At 42.6% G+C, this 17352-nt stretch overlaps 1 protein-coding gene across 1 annotated transcript in view; it reads left to right on the top strand.

Annotated features, from left to right (window-relative positions):
* Positions 1–17352, top strand: part of wit (kinase protein wishful thinking) — a 110362-nt gene that overhangs the window by 88830 nt on the left and 4180 nt on the right. Inside the window, exons 2-9 of the mRNA XM_037422555.2 lie at positions 3367–3690; positions 5124–5300; positions 6025–6233; positions 7554–7719; positions 8636–8806; positions 13367–13536; positions 14812–14959; positions 15558–15694. Of these exons, the coding sequence (XP_037278452.2) occupies positions 3367–3690; positions 5124–5300; positions 6025–6233; positions 7554–7719; positions 8636–8806; positions 13367–13536; positions 14812–14959; positions 15558–15694 (1502 nt within the window). The remainder of the gene's footprint in view (positions 1–3366; positions 3691–5123; positions 5301–6024; positions 6234–7553; positions 7720–8635; positions 8807–13366; positions 13537–14811; positions 14960–15557; positions 15695–17352) is intronic.

Genomic DNA, 17352 nt, shown 5'->3' with positions numbered 1-17352 from the left:
TCGTTGTGGCTGGAGGCCCTCCCGCTCCCAGCGCTACGTCTGGGCCAGACGGCGGTAACCTTGGCAACAGCTCGTCTAGCTCATCTTTCTCGCTGACCCTCCTCTCTTCATCTCTCTGTCTGGGCGTTCTCCCCTCTCCTAGGCCAAGGTGCTTTCTTTCCTTCCCCTGGGCCGCTTCTGTCTTGCCGGCGGGTCGGAGTTCCGTTAACGCGGTTGCAACGGCACGCGTGGAATGATGCGGCGGCATGGCCGGACGCTTTCTCCTCCGCAGAGCTCCCTAAACACCCTCCCATGTAGACGCGGTTGTTCTTATGTACGTTGTTTTCTATGTATTTCTGGCGCCACCTTCCACCATGATGCGCGTATTCACGTGCGGCTTATATTTTAGTGCAACCCGAGCGATTTCCACCCAACACGACGTGGTAATTATGCTGTTTACGACGGACTCGGAAAACGACTGAGCGTGTTCCGAGGGGCCGCGGAAATCTCGTGTCGCGTTTAAGTTGCGTATCTGCTGGAAATTTTTTTCTAGATCCCACTGTGAGCGCGCTCCATAACAGCGCTATTGAGCGCAGCAGAAAGAGCTAGAAAACCGACTTACCCCGTAACTGCCGTAATGCGCAGTTCTTCATTTCTTGAAGCATGTAGAAAGTGTTCACAATGCCGCATATATTGCTGTTCAAGTTTTCTTTAAATTTTTTACTGTTGGACGCTGCTGCAGCCTACAGCCGGGCACTGCCTTGCCTCACTGCACAAAAAAAAAAAAATTTTGGACAAGTCCACTGTATAGCGAGGGAGTAACAGCGCGAACACACACACCCACAAGAGACACGACGTCCTCATCGACCCTCTTGTAGGTGCTGTTTCCTCGAGAATGCCGGGAAAGAAGAAAATTCGTGAGACGATTGCAGTCACAAACAGAACTATAGCTGCGTTAAAAACGGTTGCTTGTGATGAAGCAGACGACGCGAGTTTTCATAAGTGGTTCAATGGCAGATTATATTTGGCATATGGGCCCAAGGCGACGTGGACGGAGCTTGCGATCGCTAGGCGCTGGATTCATGGCCGTACCACTCTCGAAGATGGGGGAAATTCAATGTGTTTGCAATTCTCGCGCGGAGGGTTCAAACACCGACTGGCTGGCTGTGATTGAGACTTGCACGACCGATAAATATATATACCGCGTGGAAATATCTTCTGTACACACATGCAGATATGCGTGAAACATGCAGTTTTACAAGCATGTAAATGAATTCGCGGCCCTGTCGAAGCTCCGCGCTTATGTTTTTCGCTATATCAACTTTCAGGGCACCATTGTGCGACACACCGTTGAGCGACTCTTCTGCAGACTGCAGACGTCGATTTCCCCGTGCGACCGAAGCGCTGTGTATCGATCGACAGACACGTACGAGCTGCAAAGCGGCCGGGTTACGGCGCATCCTGGAATAGCTGCGCACAGGATTGGGTGTTGAAGGGGAATAAAATATATTTCGGCTCATCGCGCGTGTCTGGTCTGCGCAGCACTGCTGGAAGGTGTGGCGCGCCAAACGCTTTAAATAAAAAGAAAAGACGCAGTCGTGCACAGATGCGGCGCCAGCGTCGTACGCAAACCTGGAAGTTAATATGTGGCACAACAAAAATGTGGATAATTGCAGCACGAAATAAGAATCAACCAATCGCCGCGTTGAGATTTCAAAAAAAAAAAAAACTGCCTATTTTATCGTTGAAACTGAAGCAGCGCAGCTAGCGGACTACCATAATGACGTATGTACACTACAACGATTGCTGTGGTGTTAAGTTCTACATTGGTTAGCGGGCTGAAATCCCAAGCGAAGCCGCCAACACAAACGAACGCTCGTTCACTGTGAGCGTCGCGTTGGAGTATAACAGCTGCGTTCTTTCCCGCTTTTCCGCAAGATTCCGCAAAAATTAGCTCAAGTATCAGGTGTAATAGGTCGAATTCGGTATTCGGTTTTTAAAAAATGAAGCTTTTTTTTATATCATTCACTTCTTAAAACTATTGCCCATTGGTGTGGGGTACGACGACGGCTACTAATGTTGAGCATACCACTAACAGGTATGCTCATAAGATATACCTGTTTTACAAAAAAAAAAAAATGTATTAGGCTTATATTTAATGCTCATTTTGTGGCATCCACTAGATCCTTATTTTGTAGCTCAGGAATAATTAAGGTGCACCAGCTATATAGTTATGCATTAAGCCGAAAATTCAGATAGGAAACTCTTAGGCACATGAAGAAACCTCAGTATGCTAGCCAACCTGCGTGCACGAAATTGATACTACCCCACCCGTCATGGAGAGAAATGGGACATTGATATAACACGGTTAAACTGAGGCAAACAGCGTTTATCTCACACTCTTCCAGCTCTTTTAAGTCACTGTGACCTGAAAGGTTTTGGCTTGCTCATTAACTGTTCATACCACAACGTCCATGAATTATTTTTTCAAATGTGTAACACTTGACATTTAAAAACAACAGTGCATTCAGTTATACATTTTTTTCTCTCAGTCACAAAATAAAACTCTTAGATATAGATATTTTTATTACATGTAGGTACTCCTGTGATTACAATCTATATAGTGCATAATGTTGCAATGTATGTCTTTTTTATGTAGCATATTATGTGCCTTATATTTTGTTTCTGGATGACAATCGTGTTATCATGTTTGTTTTATGCACAGTGTAACAATTTCGCTTTCAGTCAGCAGTTCATATATGTATTAAATCATAGCTGCAATATGCATGGTTGTGGCATGCTGTATCTCCATGTTTACCGTGGTGCTGCTACCGCTCTGACATTTTACTTGGTATTTATTTTTTCTGCTCTTTTTTATGGAGCTGTGAACTAGTCAAGCTGCTTATAAAACACAGCATATTTTCACAGTCCTTTCTTTCTGTAGTATAGAAGGGAAAGTAATCTTTTATTTGAAACAGATTGGTCACGTTTGAACATTCTGTTAAAATTACCCGTGGCCGCTCTTACAAAATTTCAAAACATCAATGTGCTCTGATTAGGAAGGGTTCCAATTCTCCTATTCGAACCAAATGCCTGTCTCCACTCATTATAAAAAAGTTTATTAACTTAGTTTCTTTAATTACTGCCACAGTCAATATCTCTATCCATCATAAAATGTCTGCTGATACGGAAAAAGTAACTGTGATGGAAGTGAGCAACTATTTCATTCCCTTATTTCGGAGGATTTTCAAACACATTTAATGAAACACCGGTTGAAACACCAGGAAAGTGCTGGCTCCGCCCATGCTATATATCTACGCTGCCAACACTGATTCGGACTCTTCCAGGTCATATTGTACATGTTGACTTTCTGCATCTCTCTTGCAGCGCTGGCCACTTCGCAGAAGGTCTGTGCATACTCACGCCAGTCTTCGGTGCGCCTGCAGCCATCTAAGGCAGACACCGACGGGCACAAAGACCAGGAGTCTGCCAGCCAGGATGACCACGACGTCGGGCGGAGCAGCGGTGACGAGCATCAGCGACATCGACAGCAGCAGCCTCACCAGTACACGGACCACGAGCAGAATCTGGCCACGGGGGAACTCCTGGACTCCAACACAACCGAGCGGTGCCCGCGAGGCTCCAACTTCTGCTACACGCTCTGGCAAGAAGATCCCACAAACAAGACGACGCAGATTATCCTCACTCAAGGTAAGCATGCACACTAGCGAATGAACAAGCCTGGAAATGCATCGCCCATGAGTGAAGTGCAGAGTCTACTGGCACACACTAACACATTCGGAAAATTCAGCTTAAAACTCTCTCATTACCGTTACTTCTGAATTCAAATAAGGTAGAGTTCATGGGAGGATCCTTGGAACATGAGCTGGTGCTGGAGCCAAGGTTTTGAATAGCAAGCTTGTTCAAACGTTGGCTTTAGCAACACACCAAGGACTTTTCGTTGCTTGCACCGTGTCCAACATGTAGGGTGTTTCAGCAGATATGTTTGAAATCCTTTGAAAACAGAAATGATTAGATTAATTAAGCAACATATGCAAGATACTGTTTACTGCTGAGGCAGTCATGTGTTAAAATAACTACAGGTTGTGATTCGATGGCCAATTATGAAAATTGGACCTGGGTTTCTGGACAAGACAGCTAGAGCAGGGATCCTAACTCTAGGATTAAAGTGCGTGTCATCCGAGAAGCTCACAACCAATTCTGTACATGCCAAAAACTTATGCACTCTAATGAGTGATGGCAGCATTTTCACTGAAAATTGAAAGTGAAGTGAGAAATACCATAACTATCACATTCTTAGAGTAGACGACTGCAAGCAGTCTGACTATTTACTATTTACTGTCATGTAAAAATTAAGCAAGTGTCCATATTAGGCTGTGCCATGGCTCACTGTATGTTTCACTGTATGGCTCACTAAAGCACACTGTATGTTCTCGAATAGCTCTCGCTCACAGCACAAAATGAATATATGTGTACCTTCCAGAAAAATAATTAAAAGCACAGTACATTTTGCCATAATCTTGTAGGTGGATATCAGGAACCAGGTTATAGTCTCATGACATCTGCTAGCTTCAGCACCATCTTTTCTTTCTGCATGTGAAACCTATGCCTATGATTAATTAGAATGTTTACACTAATTTAATCAGCGTTACTATTTGTTTATGACCACACAGTTTGATTGATTTATGATGTATACTGGCCGTACTAGGGCTCCACCATGACATAACCTCCTTATCTGTGTTGCACGATATTGAGAAATATATTTAGCACACCCACTGAGTAGCTGGTGTACTAAACGGTCACAGCATTCTGTTTTCTCATTATCTAATCAACTATTCAGTGTTCTCTATTTCTCTTTTGCATAAGATCACCCATAGCAGCAGTTAACAGGTGGCGTTTTGATGGATTTGCTTGATGAATGCTTATTTACACCTGCACAAAATGATTCAACGATAATCAAATTGAATCTTGGATGTTGTATCAGATGTTGACCATCAAAACATTAACTGTATGCACGTGTATATACATGCGCACACGTCAAAACTTGTAGCTTAAGACATCAATGTTTACTGCTAAACTTGTAGCCAGTGTTACTGACAAAGGTCATGTCTCTGCATTGGCAGGTTGCTGGGGCTCATCAGGTGAAGTGGACTGCAAGTCCTCCAACTGCATCTCTACCAAAAAGCCTTCCAAGGCTCTGAACAACACAAAGTTCTGTTGCTGCCTGGGAGACTTCTGCAATGTCAACGTCACCGATGGTTACATTCCAATTGATGATGACAGCACAGAAATATATCCTCGTAAGTTTGTGCTTGTTATACATTCTTTGTGATCAGTGCAAAATAAGAAAAAGATGAGCATGTTTTTTGCAATTGTTGTTAGTGAGGTTGGTAATGTAGGAGGTACAGATACATGACCATAAAAGGAGTACAAAAAAGAAGATTAAAAAAATGAAGGGGGGAACAGGCAAAATCTCTTAGTCATCGTTCTCCTCTCGTTGATTGATTGATTGATATATGGGGTTTAACGTCCCAAAACCACCTTTCCCTTTCAGAGAAATTTTCTTACGATATTTTATTACAATATATTAATTACTATAAGGTTGCCTTTTGTTAATTTTAATATTAAGCATTATGTCATTATCACAAAGCAAAAACATTTGTATGTGGCTTTTTTCTTCTTCTTCAATTATCATATTGACAGCACGCTAGTTTTCAAGTAATTGAAAAGTTGTCATTTTGCACAATTTGTGGTTATTATTAATTTGTTTATACTGCTGATCTTGTCAGGGATCATTGCAGAAAGGACATGTTCACATATGACAACTTACCAAAACACATATAAAATTTATTTATACAAAAAGCAAATGTACATATGTGTGTGTACATATGTAAAAACATATGTACACAAAAAACATATGTAAGTTAGCAAAGGATAACAATGAAACATAATACATTGTGATAACGTTATGCTGTCGCTACTCTGTTTTCGCATGAAACACTCATCCGGACGCTTACATTGCAGCCGAGCAGTACCGTGCCGAACCGAGAGGCCAGACAGTGGTGCTCCTGATAGTGGGGTGCCTGCTGCTCCTGGCAATCACGGTAGGCCTGGTGGTGCTCTACTGGCGTTGCGCGTTACCAAAGCCCAAGCCAGGCCTTGATTCGGCCCACCTCATGGAGGCACCCCAGCTGCAGTCACCAATGCTGGACCTGGACAGCCTCAAAATACAGGCACGCTAGCCTTGTTAACCAGCTATACTCGCTTACAACTTCAAGGGACCTTGCAGCACTTTTTCAGCATGGTCGGAAAAATGCTGCGGATCGGCTGTCGAAGTCCCTGAAAACATGTGACCCAAACATATTATCGTAGCACATGTCGTGGAATTTACAATTAACTCTCGAAGTAAGCTAAAAATGGATATTGTTTCTATGTAGAAATGATACCATGTACCCATATGACCTCGCCATATATACCCAAATTTGCAGCCATTGGCTGATTTGGGCATTTGTGAGCTACATAATTCACGCACTTTATCTGCTTGCGGAGTTTTTGCCTACAACGCCTACTTTGAAAACTCTGCTCAGCTTCAAAGGTGATGTTTTCCAGCCAAAATACATTGTGAATTTCGTCGCACTGTATATTATTTAGTTTACCAGAAAGAATGGGCGAATGGCCACATCACCTGCTGACGCAGCTAGGAGCAGTGGCGACATGCTGCCTGCGTGTTTTCTGCGCTGGCAGCAGCGAGGTCTCGCATCGCCCTTTGTTCGCGGCAAAATTGTGAGCAGGTATTGCTGTAAAACAAAACCCTTGGAGCCGCAAACTAGCCGATACGGCAAATGACCAGCCCTTATTTCTTTGAATAATTTCAAGTTTCTTGCATCCCGCTTTTTGTATGTTCTGTTTATTTGAAAACACCCCTAATTAGAAGATTTCTCACGTTCCCAGTGACTGTATTAACGAGGTTTTGTTGTATGGGGCTGCAAGAAATCTCGTGGAGCTGATATGTGTGTACTCTACAGGCTACAATTGAAAGCGAGAGTTGCCCCATTTTTCATTTCACAAGAACTTCACGTCTCGGAAAAACGAAAAAGATTTTGTTTCTTACAGATGGTCCATATTACTTACTGGTGCACGAAACATGCAAAGCGCTTAGTGCTCGTTTCTTGCTGACGTGTTAACACTGAGATTATCACAGCCCAACGAGAGAGTGTCTGCCTCCTCAAGAGGATGCCCCCGAATTCCGCTTGGTGGAACGACAGTTTATGGGCATTGTGAATATATGGACAATAACTGATAATACAAGATTTAGCTAGCCAGGCTGTCATTTCCGGAAAAGAGGCCCTGGCAAGCTCTGAGTTTTCAGCCTTTTTTTTTTTTTTTTCAATGTGGTGCATTCAATTCTTGTATGGGAGGGAAAAACAAAGTCTGAAGAAAAGAAGCAATAAAGTAAACTTAGTGTTGATGCACTCCACTGGGGCAGCAGACATGCTGTTCTTGCAGACTGCATTCCCTCTGATGTACGCTTTGACGTGGCTCCGTGACTGCAGGAAACCATAGGAAAAGGCCGGTATGGCTGCGTTTGCAAGGGCTCCCTGAACGACTGCACGGTGGCTGTGAAGATCTTTGCGCAGCACCACCATCACTACTTTGCCAACGAGAAGGACATATACAAGCTCTTTCATGGTGACCTTCCATTCCTTCCAAGGCTGATAGGTGAGTCAAGCGCTGCTTTCTGTGATCGCTAGTCACACTTCCCAGCGGATGATAGGCTCTGCAGGCAGGCCCTTGACTTTGCAATCTGTGAGTTCATGTATAAAGCTGGATTGCATTGAATTAAGCCGTGGGAGTAGATGAAAACCTTGTATGCATTTGTTTCCTTTTATTCCATTTTGATTCTACGTGGCTTAATTCACTATGAATAGAGGAAATTATTCAGAAAACAATCTTGACGAGTATGTGAGGGAAAACGAAAGGACTCAAATAGAGAGGACTGATTGTCAAGTATATGTGCGACATGGAGACTTATAAAAAAATAAAAGTCACAGTTCAAACATGCGGGTCAAAACTTCAAGATTAGGCTTCGTGCAGACAGAAAATCTGTGCCATGTATAATACTGTCTTTGTAATGCCCATAGAAGACCACAGCACAAAAGTTGGCCTAAGTGCATTGGCAGGCTAGATGGTTTATCATTCTAAGTTTTACCTCGCCAAGTACACAGAGTGCTGTGTGTGTGTGTGTGTGCATGTCCTTGTTTGTGTGTGTAAAGTCGTACTGTTCAAACTTAGCACAAAAGCAGTTGTGCCAGAAAATGTTACTATGTTCTCCATTCCTTTAATTCTGCCACACTGTTCAAGCATTTTTTTTGGCACAAAGGAGCTAACAGGTTAACAGCACATGCTAAATACTCTCATCTGTCACGATAAGAACTCAATGTCAATCTAGCACACCATGTTAAAAAAACAACAAAAGGGTGGCTGGTGAAGGTGTCGCTTAGCCAATGTCATAAAACAAAGCTAATGAACAAACATCTTGTGCCATGTGCTGCTTTAATCAACTGAAACGTGTGGCTTAATTTGGAGTCATTTGAGAGTGCTTCACATATATCTTCAAATACTTTCATCTCCGAAGGTGCTGATGAGCGTACATGTCCTGACGGGAGGCGTGAGTGGATGCTGGTGCTGACACATGTCTCCAAAGGTTGCCTGCAGGAGCAACTGCGCAAGACCACTGTAGACTGGTCTGGCTTATGTCGGATGGCGCAGTCCATCACCAGAGCACTGGCCTACCTACACACTGAAGGTACGCCTCGGCTCTCAAGTACCTGCCACCTGTACTGTATTTGTAGATTTTACATAGTAACTTGGGCATGTTTTATTAATCTCTTGTATGGCGTGTGCTAACATTAGATTTCAGATACCTGTTAACTTGAGGGTAAAAAAATGGCAGATCTCCACGTACAGTGGAAATCGATGATGTGCGAAGCACAAATGAGCAAGGTTAATTCGTCACTTTAAAATTAGCACAACATTACGAGTCGGACCTAAATTATGCCGCACATAACTTTTATGTCATGATTATCAAGTTTGGATGTGTCATTTACCTTCGTCGGTTTGTGTCACGTTACACCCAACTTCGTATACGTGATTCAAGGCTAGCGAAATGGCCGCGAGCGCACTATGAGCATGGCATGTAGTCATGTTCTTACATGACATGCATCTTATGATTATAATTTTTGCAACAGTCATATATCTTCGGCAACCATTAACTTCTCGTAATACCAAATTTGGTATACGTGAAGCTGGCGAACTGACCACGAGCGCACCATGAGCGTGGCGTGTAGTCATGACTTACATGACATTCATGTCATGATTTCTACGTTAAGGTCTGTCACTTATGTTCGCCATGCAGTTATGTCATACCATACCAGTTTTGCAATATGTCACGTGAACGAAACCACCGCAAGAGCAGCAAGACCATGAAGTGTAAATCATGACATTCATGACATACATGTCATGATTTTCATGTTATGACTACTCCCTTATGCTCATCATACAGTCATGTTATGCCATACCAATATTGGTATCAATACCATTATCGAAACAGCCAGGAGAGCTAAAAATCATAGGCGGCTAGATAGATAAATAGATAGACATATGCGCTCAAAGTCGCCAAAGTTCGATAAGAAATGCTTTGCACTCAATAGAGAATAAATGCTAGAGAAGGAAAGGTAGGGAGGTCTACCAGTGCAAGATAAGTGGATTGCTACTGTACACGTGGAGACGGGTTGGAGATGGATTGAAGCATAAAGAGAGTTCCCTACTTCAGTTGGTATACCATCTGTTAATCGTCCCTTCTAGTGATTAAACCATGAAACTGTTCTAACACTTTATAATGTACTGCATTTACAAGTACACTCAAACTTCATAATGAAAAAGTTGTATTTTACATGAAAATTAGTTTCTTATAATTGAAAACTTGTTATCAAGGTATTTTTATTTAAAACTATCTATTGAAATACTATTCTTCATTTACTCCATTATAACCGATATGAGAATGAGAATAAACAGAGAATATGAGCATGAGAATAAACAATGCAACAAACATATAAATAAAGAAAGGAAAGAAAAACTCCTGATTATACAATAGCAGCTGTGCAATGATGGTGAACATAATACAAATTAGAGTGACGTTTAGCTCATACAATACTGAGTAATGTTTGACGGAAAATATTGTTATTAGTAATAGTGACGATGTCTTCGGGAAGGTGGTTCCAATCTACTGATGTACGAGGTATAAATGATTGAGAAAAACACTGGGAGGATAACCGCTGGTCGTTAAGGGTAACTAACTGGATTCCCAGAGAAGGCAAGCGGGCTAGGGGGAGACAGAAGGTTCGGTGGGCAGATGAGATTAAGAAGTTTGCGGGTATAAATTGGCAGCAGCAAGCACAGGACCAAGTTAACTGGAGGAACATGGGAGAGGCCTTTGTCCTGCAGTAGACGTAGTCAGGCTGATGATGATAATGATGATGGTGATAATGATGATGATGAACCGATATTTCACTATATTTCATTTAATTTATTGAAGCCTTAAGGGCCCGGAGGCATTACATAAGGCAGGGGCAAGCAATATATGACAGACTCTTAATCACACAAACGCCGAAAAGGAAAGAAAAGACGAAAAAAAAGTAGAAAAAACATCTCTAAGAAAGGAATCAAGCAAGCAGAAAAAAAAAACAACTATCGTTGACTGGAAATAAAACAGCAATATACATAAGTGATCAGCATCATAATGCATGAGTCATTAAAAGTTGGCTACTAACATGGTTCAACTAGGAGTTCATTTCAATTGAGGTCAGATGCATTGTTATTTTTCCGCAAAAAGTCGGGCGGTCGGTGAACAAAACAATACTGTCGGGGAGGGTGTTCCACAGGGTTATTGCATGGGGGAAAAAAGAATCTTTCATTGATGATGTGCGGCACTGAATGTGTGCGATTGGTTTGCTGTGGTTGAGGCGCGGCGAGATTCGGGGCGGGGGTTGAAGTCCAGGGTGCCTGGCAAGTGGGTGATAATAAAAAGAGTGAAGCAAGCAGAGATGCGAGATGATTCGACGTGATTGGAGACACGGAAGGTTAAGTGTGCGTTTGAGTTCAGTGATGCTAAATTTACGCGAATAGTTTGACGTTATGAAGCGAGCAGCGGGATTCTGGATGGATTCTAATTCGTAGGTGCGATATGCTTGTGAGGGGTGCCAGATAGATGAAGCGTATTCCAATTTAGGCCGAACGTATGTCTGATATGCAAGTTTTTTAATAGCGGGTGACGCAGATTTGAGATTTTGGTGCAAAAATCCAAGTGTGCGCGAAGCATGTGCGCATATTGTTTCAATGTGAGCGGCCCATGATATTGACGATGTCAACTGAACGCCTAGATACTTATAGCAGTCTGTTCGAGTTATTTCATTTGAATTGATATGATATCCGTGAATAGTGGTGCTGCGTTTACGGGAAAAGGACATGGATTGGCACTTATTAAGGTTAAGAGGCATGTGCCACTTTCCACACCATGCAGCGATAGTGTCCGTGTCTTCCTGAAGATTAGTGGAGTCGCTAGGCTTGTGAATGGCATTGTAGATGACGCAATCATCGACGAAAAGTCGGAGTCTGGTTTTTGTGTTAGATGGCAGGTCATTGACGTAGATTAAAAATAATAGAGGGGATAAGCCTGCTCCCTGGGGGACACCGGATGTAACACTAGAAATTTGCGAGTCATGAGAGTTGGCAGTAGTGTATTGTACGCGACCTTTTAAGAAATGTTCTATCCAAGTAATCGGTTTCGGAGGGGATACCAAGAGTAGATAATTTTGCAAGCAGGTGATTGTGTGGGACACGGTCGAAGGCCTTCGAGAAGTCGAGGAAGATGGCGTCAATTTGTAGATGATCGTCCATATGTTGCAAGATATCATCGGTGAATTCTGAGTGCTGTGTTTTGCACGATAATAGTTTTCTGAAACCATGCTGGTACGCGTAAAAGAAGTTAATTGATTCAAGGTAGTTCATTAAATTGGTTGTTATAATGTGTTCTAGCGGTTTGGATGGTATGCTGGTTAGCGAAATCGGGCGGTAATTAGGTGCTTTTGATCGATCGCCAGACTTATGGATGGGAATGATTTGTGCTTTCTTCCAATCGTGGGAAACCTCACTAGTGCTTAGTGATTGTTGGAACAGTAAGGTTAGTATTGCACTTGACAGGTAAATTGTGTTTTCCCCAATCATCCAGGTTCGTTATATTGAGATTTGAGTGTACACGCTTTGGTTTTGAATCTTCTAAAATAGTTGCTTAAAGGGGCCCTGCAACAGTTTTTGAGCTCGATGAGAAAACATTGACGAACGGTTGTAGAGGCTCGCGAGAATGCGCGAGCCAAATATTATAGCATAGCACATGGCCTGGAACTCACGATAAATTTTCAAAGTCAGCTAAAAATCACTTTCTCTTCTCTCGAAAAATGACAGAGGAAGCTCAAAAATCACTCGTAGAAGGCCCTCCATCAGCCATTGGCTGATTTGAACATTGCGTGCTCGGTCACTGCAGGAATCGCCGCAAGAGGCTGCGACTTGTCCATGCGTGTGTGCGCGATCACAATAAAAAAGCCGCATATTTCAAAAAAAAAAGAAAGAAGGTTGCTGAAAATTACGAGGCACGCGTGACGTATTTTCTTTACCCATGTCTCTCTCCCTGCTTAGCTTCCAGTGCTTTTATTGGGACAAGAGGAAAAGGAATTAGACTGCAGCGTGCGGCAAACCTTTGTAACTCCGCTCATACTGGATGGATTCTTAAAGTTTTGTGGCGTTGAAATCATCAGGCAATAACCTTTTTACTGAATCCATTCCATGGTTACTTGATGAAGTGTTTCAGGGCCTTTTTAAAAGAACGTAAAAAAGAAATGACAGTATTTCAAAGAGTGAATTAATGGATGTTAGTCTTTCGTGTGCCTGTGCTAATAAAAGGCTTGTTTTTGTTTTCCAGTAGAAGCATGCCAGGATTCCTGGCAACTTATTCTGTACTTTAACATATTTTAACTGACCGCACAACTACGCAGACACAACACAAGAAGGAACAAACCGCAGCGCTTTAATAGACAGGTCTCTTCTTCTGTTGTGTCCGGGTAGTTGTGCGCTGAGTTAAAATATGTTCAAGTACTGTCACCAACTGGCCGAGCTTTCAGTCCTTAAACCTATTCTGTGTTGTTGCCATGATAAAACAAACTATGAGAAAACAGCAGCACTGAATCAGAAAAATCAGTGAAATTGCCAATGTAAACATTGTGTTCATTCGGTCTTTCTTCTCTTTGCTTTCTAGAACCAAACAAGCCGTGCATAGCCCACCGTGATCTCACTTCACAGAATATCTTGGTTAAGGATGATGGAAGCTGCATGCTGTGTGATTTCGGCTTTGCCATTCGAATCTCTGGTTCCAAGTACATTCAGAATGGCGAAGAACAGCATGCAGAGACCAACTCACTTGCTGATGTAAGTGTGCTTATACATGCTTTGTGTGCGCTTTGTTCCTTCACATGTTGAGTCTAATTAAACTCTCCTAAATGACTCTGTTTAGGCTGCCAAAATGAGATCTACTTTGTGTATTAGTTAGGTTGACGTGCTAACATTACATATGTGATAGTTACATTCTTTTCCCTCCCAGCTGAATGCATGACGTATATGCTCACGCATTTCATGCCTTCATCTCACATTTGTTCTTTGGTGCATTGTCTTCATTGCACTACCACTTCATTTGCGCCTACCACATTAAACATGTGCTCTTTCCCAACTAACTTACAGACGCACAACATATATACCAGAGCGATGCATTGTGCATAACGAGTGACAGGTCAAAAGCTTAGTGGCATACACCTCAAAAAAGGAGGTGTTATTCACTTGCCAGATAATCAGCACCAAACATTGATTTTGTGGCATGTTCCACGGTATTGTACTTCTTAGCTTGTCGTGGTTCAGTCGGTGATGGTTACTGGTATGCCATTTTTTATGCACTCACACATTTTTGTTTCCCTGTAACTGAACTTGATACACTTTGTTTAAGTAGATAGTGCCTAGAATGCAACTGTGTGAAAAAAAAAAAAAGGTGCACTGGAACACGAAGACCACTGCATACTGCTTTCATCTGCGTGTGTGTTTAACGTATTCATTGCCAAGCTCGATATCGTTTTGGAGGGTTGTCTGAGCATCTATATGCGTGCTCCACTTGCCACTGCCGTGACTCCCACCAGGTTGCATTAGTTTTTATGTATCCAGTCCGTGCTCTTGATGTTGCTGTTCTCGCTCCCGCCCCTGGCCGCATCCATGCTTGTCACCACATATAGTATTTCAATCATTTCATTCCTGCATGCCACTGTATTACTTAGCGTCACTGTCAATTTTCAGTGCATTACCATTTTTAACAAGTTACCGATGAGCAAAACATGCCTGCTGCATTTTGAATTTCATCTACACAGCTGCCAGTTTAATTACTGCTGGAATAAAGCTAAGCCTCTCTTCTAACCATGGAAAATTTGAAATTCTTTTTCTTCAAGAATTATGTTAGAGGGTAATAGAGAAAGATGGTAGTGCACCTTTGAGCAAAAAGCATCCCCCACATCCTTGAACTATCGCTGATCATGGCAAATTATTATGAGCTAGATCAGCTTAAAATATGACATGTAAGCCTCACTCAAGGTTGCACTGAGAGGGGACGAGTTTTAGTATGTGGCACCCAACAACATTGTCCTTGCTTCTGTTCTCCCCACTAAGGTTGGAACTCTAAGGTACATGGCACCAGAAGTGCTCGAAGGGGCAGTCAACTTGCGGGACTGCGAATCTTCACTCAAGCAGGTTGATGTCTACGCACTTGGCCTAGTCCTTTGGGAAATAGCTACCCGCTGCTCTGACCTCTATCAAGGTAACTATAATCAATGTAACTGTGGGTTTAACTAAATGCTTGTGCATGCATACATATGCGATAGAGCATTACTACCAGACATAATTTTACATGTCCTACTGTGTTGGCTAAGGCTCACAAGCCTGTTACAGCGTCCTTGTGCATTGTAAAATCACTGCAAAGATTATGGAGCAGCTGCTGCAGAAATTTGAGACAACATAGGGAGATAGCATTGAGATGTCCATGTGCCAGTACCATTGGTTCTCTAGGGAAGAAACTTTTGGTTATTTAGTTTCAAAATACAGTTTCAATTACAGCCGTAACAGCGCGTAGGCAGGATAACCAGTGGTCATTAAGGGTAACTGACTGGATTCCCAGAGGAGGCAAACACACGAAGGGGAGACAGAAGGTTAGGTGGGCCGATGAGATCAAAAAGTTTGAGGGTATAACGTTGCAACGAAAAGCACAAGACCGAGTTTATTGGCGGATCATGGGAGAGGCCTTTGCCCTGCAGTGGGTGTAGTCAGGCTGGTGATGATGATGATAGAGTTGTATTGCACACACACACTCTGTAAGGGAGGAGGTTGGAACACAAAAAATTGTCGTTATTTTTCTGCAGGAATGAGCGTGCCAGACTACAAGATGCCATTCGAGGCCGAAGTTGGGGCCTACCCAAGTACTGACCAAATGCAAGTGCTGGTAGCCAGGCACAAAGCACGGCCACTTTTCCCTGACATCTGGAAAGACAGCAACCCGGTGAGTTTGACTGAAGGGAGGACTGAAGAGGCATATCATCATATCTACCAAGATATGCCTCCCCACATCCCAGGCTGTGTTGAGCTCTTCTAGCAATGGCTTTGTTGCAGCTTGATTGCTCACTGGCCAAATGACTCTTGGCAAGAGGTTTAACTTTAGTTGCGGTGTTGCAGTTGTGCATGAGTCTTCAATAAACATTGTGGGCACCAGAATTTTTCAAAACGTTGTTGTAAAAGCGGACTTACACACATTTGATGATTCAAAAGTGGCCCTTGCTTGCATTACTCTTTCCCTTTCTATATTCCTTTTGTCGGCCCATCTCTCCTCTTGGCCAAGTGCTCCTTCTCACCATGCGAAGAGGAAGAGTGGCAAGCGTGCATATCTGCAAGGAGACAAACAGGCTTTTTTTGTTTCTAGCATGACCAGATGTGAGTGGTAATGTCATGGCCAACAATAGAGATACCAAAACACCTGGAGAGGACTAGAGAATAGGGAGTTTTTCAACAGAGGCCGCAATTGCTTTGGGCCTCCAACAAAATAGCATCGAGGTCACTGCACATGCGGGAGACCCATACAGAGTTTGGGTCTTGGGTTGGGGGCGCTATTTCTCGAATTCAGCTGGAGTCCCAAAGCTTGCCCGAAAAGCTTTGCGTCAGACATACGTGACGGCACCCACAGACTCTATTCGACAACTCTTAGCTCCTGTTTGACCCAAAGTGAGCACACGCAATGGGCTTTGGTGCCTAAAACTTATAGGGCCCCTGTTAGAAAACTTCCTGTTGTATATTTATTTTTATTTTGTGATGCACCCGTGGCACGTAGCACTGCTGTGTTTGGCACCGTTAATTGTGATTGCGTTCTGAACTCGATCCAGGCGTTTGTTTGAAATGTTAAAAAACTTTTGGGAATAGTATAAGGGTCCTTTAAGGCCGACCGTAAACAGATTTCTGAATGTTTAAAACAAAAAAAAAGTCTAATTTTGGCAAAGGCAGTCAGAGCAGTTTCATCATAAAATTTTCTCTCCTAAAAAAAATGTTTGTGCTGCATGAAGTTTATAGAAACAGACATTTTCAGTACCAAAACTGAAAAAAAAAAACTGCTTGCTGGAAATAACACAGAAACCAGAACAATGCAAACCATTGCAGCTCTTTGGCCCGATCTCGATGATTATGTGGTGGCCACAGTACTCTGAAAACCTTGCAGGTAATTCAGTTGTGTTCGCATGACACCCACTAATTACTATGCGTGTGCACGTCTGCTTAAGCGGTATTAAAAAGCAGTTATAAGAAATTCCAGCAATTAACAACCCTGCAGGAATAACATATTTTATTTTGATTACTCATTGCAGATGCAGACCAGTTCAAGTGGCCAGACCCATTGCTTTATTTTGCATGGTTCTATATCCCTGCTACTCTGCCATTAATTAACTCAATTAAAATTTTGCTGTCAATCAAATAGACTTTGATTATCAGCCCTTAATATGGCAGGCATTACAAAAAGCACATGTAGAGGCGAAAAAAAGCTGACCAGTAATATTCTGTCTTAGCAATTATAACATTTGGTTCTGACATTACTTAATGGACTACATAAAAACTTTGGTAGGATTTGTTTGTGCTACTGCTAGTGTGCTTGTAAGCATCCTAAATGTCTATCACCTA

This window comes from Rhipicephalus microplus, chromosome 4 (genome assembly GCF_043290135.1).
Source record: "Rhipicephalus microplus isolate Deutch F79 chromosome 4, USDA_Rmic, whole genome shotgun sequence".
Lineage (NCBI taxonomy): Eukaryota > Metazoa > Arthropoda > Arachnida > Ixodida > Ixodidae > Rhipicephalus > Rhipicephalus microplus.
Note: the sequence above shows the minus strand (reverse complement) of the source record. Positions and strands in the feature narration are given on the sequence as shown.